The sequence below is a fragment of the Callorhinchus milii genome, unplaced genomic scaffold, assembly GCF_018977255.1.
Source record: "Callorhinchus milii isolate IMCB2004 unplaced genomic scaffold, IMCB_Cmil_1.0 Scaffold17, whole genome shotgun sequence".
Taxonomy (NCBI): Eukaryota; Metazoa; Chordata; class Chondrichthyes; order Chimaeriformes; family Callorhinchidae; genus Callorhinchus; species Callorhinchus milii.
This window is the reverse complement of record NW_024704758.1, coordinates 2,668,154-2,678,552: the sequence shown is the minus strand read 5'-3', so window position 1 is coordinate 2,678,552 and position 10,399 is coordinate 2,668,154. Positions and strand designations below refer to the sequence as shown.

The following is a 10,399-nucleotide window of genomic DNA, read 5'->3' as shown; positions in this document are numbered from 1 at the left end:
CCCCCCCCCCTCTCCCTCCCCCCTCTTCCCTCCTCTCCTCTCCCTCCTCCTCCCCCCTCCTCCTCCCCCCCTCTCCTCTCCCCCTCTCCTCTCCCCCCCTCTCCTCTCCCCTCTCCTCTCCCCCCTCTTCTCTCCCCCTCCCTCTCCTCTCCCCCCCCCCCCCCCCCCCTCTCCTCTCCCCCTCTCTCCCCCCCCTCGTCTGTCTTTACAGCAGAAACATCCCCCCCTTCTCTCCTCCTCTGCTCCTTTCATGAAAGTCCTCCCAGACCCTCTCTCTCTCCCCCTCCCTCTCCCCCTCCCTCCTCTCCCCCCTCCCTCTCCTCCCTCTCTCCCCCCCCCTCTCTCCCCTCCCTCCCTCTCTCTGGTTAATAGGACAGATGGCTGCCACCACCCACAGTTTTAATCCACAGATCATGTTGCTTTTTAAATACTCCTTCCTCCTAGAAAAAAAATATTGTTTCTAAAGGTCTAAGCACGTGTTTTTTTTTGAGTGGGGGGTGTGGGGAGAGAGAACAACTTTTAAGGGTCGTGGGGAGTGATTACAGCCTATTTCTGTACTGTACTGTAACACTGTCATCATTTCATGTTCAACTACTGTGTCCCCAGAACAGTGTAACCAGTGGCTTTGCATTAGAACTTTATTCATAAGTATTTAACTATCAAGTTGCAAAATGGACATCATCATCATAATAATAATAGTAATAATCGTTGCATTTGATACAGCGCCTTATCACGTCTTCGAGACGCTTCACAGTGGGTACTGTAAAGTGAATTGACCGTATATTTTGTGGCCGAAACGCAGCAGACAATTGCACACAGCAGCGTCCCCACAAACAGTCGTGGGCTGAGGGACTTAGGTTATTGCATTGGTAAACGATTTTAACCTCACCTCACCGTGAGCCTAACTGGCTTCACCGTCCACCCACAAACACGCGGCCACTATCCGTAACGCAAATCACCGTAGAACGCTTTGAGAAGTTCGGGTTCGGCGCTTTGCGAAATGCGAAGATTATTACTGTTGTTGTTATTGCAGGAACAGAAAGAATTTTGAAACGCCTACAAAGGTGCTTTGACAAACGGGAAGCGTTTAAAAGCAAAGTCCCGTCAGGCGGATGTTAAAAGACCCCGTTGCACCATTCGGAAAAAGAGAAACGAGTTTCTCCTGGTTTCCTGGCCTACAATTCATAGAACCATAGAAGGAAGCCATTCAGGTCATCGTGCCTGTGCCGGCTGTTTAGAAGCGCGACCCAATCTGTCCCGCTCGCCCGCTCTTTCCCCATATCCTTGCAAATTCCTCCCCAAACCCCGATAAAACTGATCGTTCACTTCAAGGCTGTTTGTGGGACATTGCCATGCATCTGTTATCTGCTGTGTCCGCTTCCTACAATCACAATCACTACACTTTACAGTAATTCCTGCGATACGCTTTGAGGTGCCTTGATGACGTGATAAGGCACCAGCAATGCCAAATGCAAGTATCATTAATTATTATTAAATGTGACGATATCATGTATTTTTTTCAGCCTTGCATTCGATATAGCGCCTTATATTGACATTTCTCACAGGGGTTTACGGTAAAGTGTAGTGACTTGTGTATTTTTGATTCCCAACTTGCCAATCAGTGCAAGTACTTCAGTCTCTTGGTTAGTTATCAGTGAGCTGCTGGGCTCTTAAACTTTCTTCATCATTCGTCTGCAAAACACATGGTTACTACACTTCACAAGTGGATCCTGTGAAGCACTTTGATACGTCCTCCTGACGTGATAGATACTGTAACAAATGCAAGGATTATTCTTATTATAATGATGACGATGATTGGAAACTCACATTTTTGGGATTTATTCAAACAGGCTTTGGCATCAGTTAACAATGCGGGTGCAGAACTTTGTACAGAATCCCTGTTTTGCCTCTGGCGATGGGTTAATCAAGGTACGTGAGTGAGATTAGGTGTATTTTTTTTTGCAGTGTATTTTTCAGTTGTAATATTTTTAATTTTAATACCTGTTTAAAACATCATTGGAGGCTCCAGGCTTCTGTTTACCCCTCGTCCCCTCGGTGGCCGTGACTTCAGCTCCAAAGTTCTGTGGAACTCTCTCCCTCAATCCCTCCGCCTTACCCCCTCCCTCCCCACTTACAAATCCCGCCTAAAGCCCTGCCTTTTTGATCGCGCTTACGGTCACCCCATCTCTCCCCCTGGCTCGGGGTCAGATTCCGGTACTGTCAAGCGCTCCGGGACACTACCCTGCATGAAGGGCGCTGTGTAAATCCAAGGTGTGGTATGACCGAGACAACTTTCCTTTTGATTTTTGCAGTTGTACGAGAATTTTATTAGCGAATTTGAGCACAGGTAAGAAACTTTATTGGACTTCCATTGCAATACGTGGGAAACTGTTGTGTTTGTGTGCGTGTGTGAGATCAACAATTAATGATTGGGGATGAGTAGTACAGGACAGCTCCATTAGAACACACCTTGCTAGAGTGCAAATCTGCTTATCCCGTGCTGTCTATGAACCCATGGTTACCACGGACGTACAGTACGTTTCTGGCAGCCGTGACCTCACGATCGATCCGGAAGTGGCACGGGCGGCCAGTTTTGTTTGGGGGTTCATCAGCACACTGGGTCAAATATCACGGGCCCAAAATGTTGCAATGGGGCAATTTTGTACGACAATTTTTGGTGTAAGTTAATGTGTTGTGGGGCCCGGGTGCGGATGGGGTTGTATTTGGAAAGGGGAGATTTCCCGCCGCCTTTTCCCTGAACTTATTACTGAAGCATTTTTCATATGTTGTTGCAGAGTTAATCCTCTGTCGCTTGTGGAAATCGTTCTAAATGTGGTTCGACAGATGACAGGTGAGTGTTTCCCCTGCACTTTGTGTGACACCGTCAACCCCTGTAGTGGAGTTAAATCAGAATGATACCGAGGATCCGGCAAATTATTTAATGATTAAAATACATAAATAACATGAATACAATGAGTGGGCTGACTCTACGATTGCTCTTTCCTCCAATGCTTGTATCTAGGTTCAGTTTTTCATCTTATTTCCCTCTAGATCCGAACCAGGCCGTCAAGTTTTTGGATGATACCAAAGATAAGGTCAGTATTTTAGAAATAAAAAATTTAAGAGAATGTATTTGTGAAATGACATTTCGATCAGGATGTGAAATGGAACTAAATAGTTTGGTGTCTTGGGAATAAACCAACAACAACGTACATTTATGTAGCGCCCCTCACACAAGGCAGCGTCCCAGAGCGCTTGACAGTGGTACAGCACGATGCCAAGCCGATGGGGAGGTGACAGTAGGCACAGTTGAAGAGGAAAGTCTTCAGGCAAGACCTGAATATGGGGAGGGAAGGGGCAAGGCAGAGGGATAGAGGAAGAGTGTTCCAGGGTTTCGTGGCATAGTGGCTGAAAGTGCGGCCACCAATGGTGGAACGGAGGGTATGAGGGACATGCAGAAGGCTGGAGCCAATCGAGCGGAGGCAGCGGGTGGTGGGCTGGGGGGGTAAGCAGGTCGCAGAGGTAGGGAGGTGTCGGGGTATGAAGGGATCTGAAAACGAGCGTGAAGATCTTGAAATCGATGGGGGGCCAGTGGAGCCTGGCAAAGACTGGGGTGGTGAGAGTACGGAGTTTAGTGCGGGTGTGCCTCATTAGAACTGAGCAAAAATAAATGGTCAGTTCGCAGATTGTGAAATGCTGCTTAACGATAGGTGTTGGGGGAGCAAATTAAGCGCTGCCCAGTGTGAGAGGCGCAAAATAAATGAAGGTCGGTGTTGTTGTTGTAAACCAGTGATGTGAGACGAGTAGTGAAGAGGTGAATCACGTTTTAAGTTCTACAACAATGTGGTATTTTGTTATCGGACTTGGAATTTGTCTGTTATACCTCTTAACATTTTCGTCCTCTCCTGCATTCAGGTCAAACCCAGCGACGAGGCAGTAATTCTCTGCAAAACGGCAATCGGTGCTTTAAAATTAAACGTAGGCGACCTTCCAGTCACAAAGGTAAAGCACATTTGAATCAACTTTATTTCTCTTAAAACAACAGGCTGCACATTGAGGGGGAAATGTTTTATATAATGGGATCAATGTTAAATACTGTTATGGTGCTTAGTGGTTAGAGCACTCGCCTCACAAGCAAGAGACTGGGTTCGATTCCCGGCAGGGCGAAACGTTGGGCAAGTTTCCTTTTTTCACACGCCTCTGTTTACCCCAGTAAGTAGGAACCTGGTTGTTAGTCGATTGGCGGATCGCTTTTCCAGGAGTAATAATCCCTTTAAATAATATGATTTGGTCACTCAATCCACGACAGTTTGTGGGACACTGCTGTGCGCTGCCGAGTTTCATCCACAAAATATACAGTCAATTCACTTTACAGTATATCCTGTGAAGTGCATTGAGACATCTCAAAGACGTGCTAAGGCGCTGTATCAAATGTAAAGTTTAATATATTATTACAGTACATTTTTACTGTTGCTATCCTTGATAGAGTATATCCTAGATTAGAGTATAAGAGTAGGGAAGTCTTGCTGCAACTGTATAGGGCCCTGGTGAACCACACCTGGAATACTGTGTGCAGTTTTGGTCTCCTTATTTAAGGAAGGATCTACTTGCCTTGGAGGGGGTGCATCGTAGATTTACTAGGTTAGTACCGGGGATGAAGGGGATGAGTTACGAGGATAGGCTGACCAATTTGGGCCTATATTCTCTAGACTATAGAAGAATTAGAGGGGATCTTATAGAAACCTATACGATCAAAGGGCATAATAGAGTAGATAGTGGGAGATTGTTTCCCCTGGTTGGAGAAACTAAACCAGGGGTCACAACCTTAAAATCAGAGGCAGCCCTTTCGCACTGAGTTTAGGAAGAACTTCTTCACTCAAAGGGTGGTGAACGTATGGAACTCACTACCCCAAAGGGCTGTTGACGCTCAGTCCTTGAACATATTCAAGACTGAGATAGATTTCTTATTGCAAAAAGGATTAAGGGATATGGGGATAAGGCAGGGTTAGGTTATTAGCTGGAGTTAGATTAGAAGATCAGCCATGATTGAATGGCGGGGCAGGCTCGAAGGGCCGAATGACCTACTCCTGCTCCTACATGTTATGTTATGTTGATGCTGTTCTCCATCTCAACCACTAAATGGCACTGTGGTCTCCGTACAGCAGTTGAAATCTGGAGCGTGGATGATGAGGAAGGAAATAAATAGGCAAGAAGTTTGCAAAAACAAAATACAGTTTTAAAAGAAAACAGTTTTGTCGTTTCGTAGAACTTTGTTGAAGCTTTAAATTGAGTGCCCGTTACTTTATGATGGTGATGTCCTCCCAACGTGAAAGGTGCTGCATCAAATGTATTTGTTGCATATTAGTCCCGGTTTGGATTGGCCTGGCTTGACTACCCAGGAAGAATGCCCATCCTATTAAGGTGAATTTATGTGATTCTCTTCACAGAAAACGGTCGAAGATGTAGAGGAGATGCTGACTAAACTTCCTGGAGTGACCTCTGTTCATGGCCGTTTTTATGATTTGTCCAGTAAATACTATCAAATCGTTGGAAACCATGCTTCTTACTACAAGGATGCCTTAAGGTTCTTGGGCTGCATTGATATTAAAGACTTGCCAGGTAAACCCCTCCGATGTATAAGTACTGCAGATCCAATATTCCATTATATACAGTGCAAACGGTTCAAAAAATGTTTCCTTAATCCACAAGTCTCTGTTTACCTAGCAGTAGTAGGAACCCAGTTGTTAGTCGATTGGAGGATCACATTCTACCACGCCATCTCATTGCCCCTACCACGCCCCTCTGGCTTTTAAGCTCTCTGAGACATTGCCCTGTGTGAGGGCGCTATATAAATACAAGTTGTTGTTTCTGTTTGCTGTCCCACCTCTAATCCTGCCTCTTCGAGTACGCCTTTCACTACCCTTGCTTGGCAGCCAAGCCCGTAAACCACTCGCCCGAGATGTTATCCTACGTGAAGCACGTTTTGTAAATGTTGCTGTAACCTCTTCTGTATTAAAAACGGTGAAAAACTTCAGTCTCACGTTCGTGTTTTGAACCAGTTGCAGAACACCAAGAAAGAGCCTTCACCCTTGGACTAGCAGGGCTTTTAGGAGAAGGAGTTTACAACTTCGGGGAACTTGTGAGTGTTTGAATGGTTCAAAATTCTTGATTTAAAAACAAAACTGCAGCCTCGCCCTTAGCCTCGGAATCTAACCATTGTTGATTTTCCTTCCTTAAGCTGATGCATCCGGTCCTGGAATCTCTGAGAACCACAGACAAACAGTGGTTGATAGACACGTTGTATGCATTCAACAGCGGAAACGTGGAAAAATTTCAAGCTCTCAAGACTTCTTGGGGACAGCAGGTAATTTCTCATTGCGGTGTAAAGTGGAGCGGGGCTTTGTGCAATGATTTGACTTTGAAAATTCATTCCATGAGTGATCTGATCCAATTCAGGCTTTGGTGCAGTCTCCCAAGAAGGAAACCCAAGTTGACCAAAGCATTTGGCCTGTTGCCTTCTGCGTTGTGTGTCAGCTTGACTCAGCGGGAAAGGCTCCTTTCTCTGGGTCAGAAGGTTGTGGGTTCAAGTCTGTTTTGCGGATTTTGAGCTCATGGCTGATAGTCCAGTGAAACATTAGGGGAAATCCTGCATTATTGGAGGCTCTGGTCTTTCAGATAAAGATTAAACCAAGGTCCCATCTGACTGCTCGTACGGACATTAAAGATCCAGTGGCCCTGTTGTAAAGAGACCCCTGGCCAACAATCCCACTGTTAATCAGTCATTCACTTCACGAAGGGCGCTGTGTAAATCCAAGTTGTCGTTGTTGCCGCATGCTGTCAAGTGTGTCTACAAAATAGAGTCACTACACTTTCCAGAAAACTCAATGAAGCGCTTTGAAATGTTTCAATGTTGTAATAAGGAGCTATATCAAATGTAAAGGATTTCTATTATTAATAATAATAATCCTGACATTTGATGATAGCAGCTTACCACAACGTTGAGACGTCTCAAAGCGCTTCACATACTGTAAAGTGAATTGACTGTGTATTTTGTGGGCGGAATTATCTGTATTCTGCTGGAGCCCCTGAGGGAGACCTGACTTAAAGCTACAATAAACCTAGATCTGAACCACTCGAGTTCTTCTGCGTCAGTGAAACGTCAGAACTAAGCAAGCATCTCTTTATTTTCCCTGACGGCACTTGTTGTGTTAAGTACAGTCACGAACCAACATTCCAAGCAGCCCACAGTGAAATCTTGTGTCAGGGGGCAGTGAGGAGAGTACCATGTGGCAGAGGATGTTAAAGATGGAACCACAACAACAAATCACATCTATATTGCGCCTTTCGTATCGGAAGACGTCCCAAACCCAGCTCTTTAAAGCCTTGATTGACCGTTTTTGTGTGTTTCTATCCCCGTTCTCGGCACGGGACTTAAGACTGTTTTGGTTTTGACTGTGTTCCAGCCAGACCTCCGAGCCAACGAGCTGCGTCTGATGCAGAAGATCCAACTGCTGTGTCTAATGGAGGTTCGTGCATTGTTCCACTCCGGGCGGGTGAGGAGAGAGAATGGGAAGGGGAAAGGTGGAAGGGGAAAGGGGCATTCCGAGCATCACATCGTGATTCCGGCTACATCTGTGTGCCCCAATCACTCCAATCATTCCAAATGCTGAGATGCTCAATCCCCCCCTCCTTTTAGGGATTTAAGCTCGGAACAGAAGTTGTCAGAATTACATTTAAAACCTTTTAATTCACCAGAATTTAACTAAACGCCTGCTAGTTTTAATCAATAACCGGTGGGGTGGGGGGTGGGAGTGGATTTAGAACTTGGAATGTTTTTTGGTAAGGTCTCCTTACAAGTAACTTACGTTCTCGTGGCTCACACAGACTTGCACATTTGATTTTTCACTTAGATGACGTTTACCCGTCCAGCCAACCATCGGCAGCTAACCTTTCAGGAGATTTCTCAGGTGGCCAAAGTTCCTATCAATGAGGTGAGGTCCCTCAATTCAAGAGCACTGTATGTGTGTGTGTGTGTGTAAATGTGTAAGAAACTGGCTGGACAGTGCTCTTTTGTGTAAGTCTTTTACAGACTCGTACTTATATTCCAGAACATAAGTTGAAACTTTCCTCTTCGACTGTGACGCCTTCGGTCACCCTCCTACCCCCACCCTCCCTGCCCTCCACCCCTCCTGATCCCAACCCCCAGCTCAGCTGCAAATCCCTGACCGTCCAGCTCCCTGGGACATCCTCCCGACGTGAAAGACGCTGTGTAAATGTAATTTCTTACTGTTGTTGTTTGAAAGAATTGCAAGGAATATTATTTGATTGCTATTAAATCACTGTGCGAAATTGTGTTGCCGCATTTGCCAAGAGATACACGGTCACTCCATTTCACAATAATTTATCTGAAGCGCTTTGAGACATTAATAATGTTTATAATCCTTGCATTTGATACCGCACCTCATCACGTCTTCGAGACGTCTCAAAGCGTTTCACAGAATATGCTGTAATCTTATCAAATGAAGAACATTATGCTGATTGTTTGCTGTCAGGTGGAGCTCTTGGTGATGAAGGCTCTGTCGGTGGGCTTGGTGAAGGGAAGGATCGATGAGGTAGATCAACGGGTGCACATGACATGGGTGCAACCCCGAGTCCTGGACCTGCAGCAGGTAAACGCCGGCTGAGAACACCCTTACGGTATCACTGACCCTTGCGGGTCTGGCCTCCTCCCCTGAGTCCTCTGCTCCACCATCAGCGGCCATGCCTTCAGCCACTATGCCCCGAGGCTCTGGAACTCCCTTCCTCACTCCCTTCGCCTCGCCCCCTCCCTTCCTATTTTCAGGTCTTAGTTGAAGACCTTTCCTTTCGACCGCATCTTTGGTTGGAGGCTGGGTGGCCAGAGGTCAGGCTCGCCTGTGCTGTCCTCTCGTTTGCCACTATTGCCTCGAGGTCGGGGATCTCCACCCATTCAATTGACGCTAAGTGTCGCTGTCGCGCGTGTTCAAAAAGTCAAGAGGAACGAGCCACAGAACCGGGTGATTATTGATTGAATTGAAAAGGAAACCAAGCGCACAAAGCCTTTCGTGCACCTGGAAATAAAAATATATACTTTGATGTTAAAACCGCAGTAAATATCGCTCCTGCCTCTTGTGTTTATTTGAGCGGCCGCTGTTTGGAGACTTTCATTCCCTGTGAATCCTTGCTTCGCATTGATGCTGTCAGTGGTGGTTCCCTGATATCTAACATGAGTCTTCTCTTGACGCTTTCAGATTAAAGGGATGAAGGAACGATTGGACTACTGGTGCGAAGATGTGAAAAATATGGCCCTGCTCGTGGAACATCAAGCCCACGACGTTCTAACCTAAAAGATGGTTCTAAACGTATAAAAATAACCTACTGTGTGGTCTTTTTATATATAAAATATACAGTAGTGCAACTTTCAGTCAGTGAACTTTGAGAAACAAGCTCTACTTGATTTTAAAGAACTAGAGGGGTGGGTGGGTGGTGGTGGGGGGGAGAAAAACATATCATTTTTATGTACGTTTCATATTACACAACCAATAATACCAGCTTTGGATGTTTGCATTCTCAGGATTTGTAGCTCTTCGTACAAACTAGCAAGAAAAGGACACAAAATAAAAAGTTCCAAACACTCACTTTCCTCAGTTGTAATGCCGCCCATTCCACCATTGAGAACTCGTCAGATAATAATCCTTGACTTGATAGGAATTTTAAGAATCTTCCACAATTCTGTGTGTCATCTTAAATAATAATTTGCTAATAATAATTTGCCTTCAAAAACAATAATTGAATCACTCGATCCGCAACTGTTTGTGGGGACGCCGCTGGGTGCAATTGGCTGCCTCGTTTCGCCCACAAAATACGCTGTCAATTCGCTTTACAATATATTCTGTGGAGCGCTTTGAAACGTCTCGATAAGGTGTGCGCACTATATCAAAATCGAGGATTATTATTATTGTAAAGCTCTTTATCACATTGAGATGACTCCAAACACTACACAGGGTATACTGTAAAATGGGGTGACTATATTTTGTGGGCAAATGCAGGAGATGGCATTTTTTTTAGAATTTACATTTCAATGTAAATAATGTGTGACTCGGGAGTGATCACAAAGTATTTGGAAGCGGTCGCTGACTGTTAGGATTGTTGTAACCGGTTGATTTGGGGTTGACAGACTTTTTTCCCTCATTGCAATTCAGTAAACTGGGGCATGGTTTAAGAGAGAGAGAGCGAGCGAGAGAGAGACATCTCCCAAGTCAGATTTTTTTCCCAATCTAAAACAGTTTTCAGCAAATCACCAGTGAGCTCGAAATTCATTTTTTCCACTTACTGAGTGCTGGAATTTTAATTACGAACGATAAGATTTTTAAAAAAATGT

At 45.2% G+C, this 10,399-nt stretch overlaps 1 protein-coding gene across 1 annotated transcript; it reads left to right on the top strand.

Moving 5' to 3' along the window:
• Nucleotides 1-1,850: 1,850 nt before the first annotated feature.
• On the top strand, nt 1,851-9,382 carry LOC103171904 (26S proteasome non-ATPase regulatory subunit 13-like; the record flags this gene model as incomplete). The annotated part of the gene is given in 12 exon segments (NM_001292331.1): nt 1,851-1,929; nt 2,313-2,347; nt 2,796-2,851; nt 3,052-3,095; nt 3,916-4,002; nt 5,448-5,619; nt 6,060-6,139; nt 6,239-6,364; nt 7,464-7,526; nt 7,911-7,991; nt 8,553-8,669; nt 9,270-9,382. Coding segments are annotated over 12 exon segments (1,036 nt in total), but the record flags the coding sequence as incomplete, so codon positions are not given.
• Nucleotides 9,383-10,399: the final 1,017 nt, after the last annotated feature.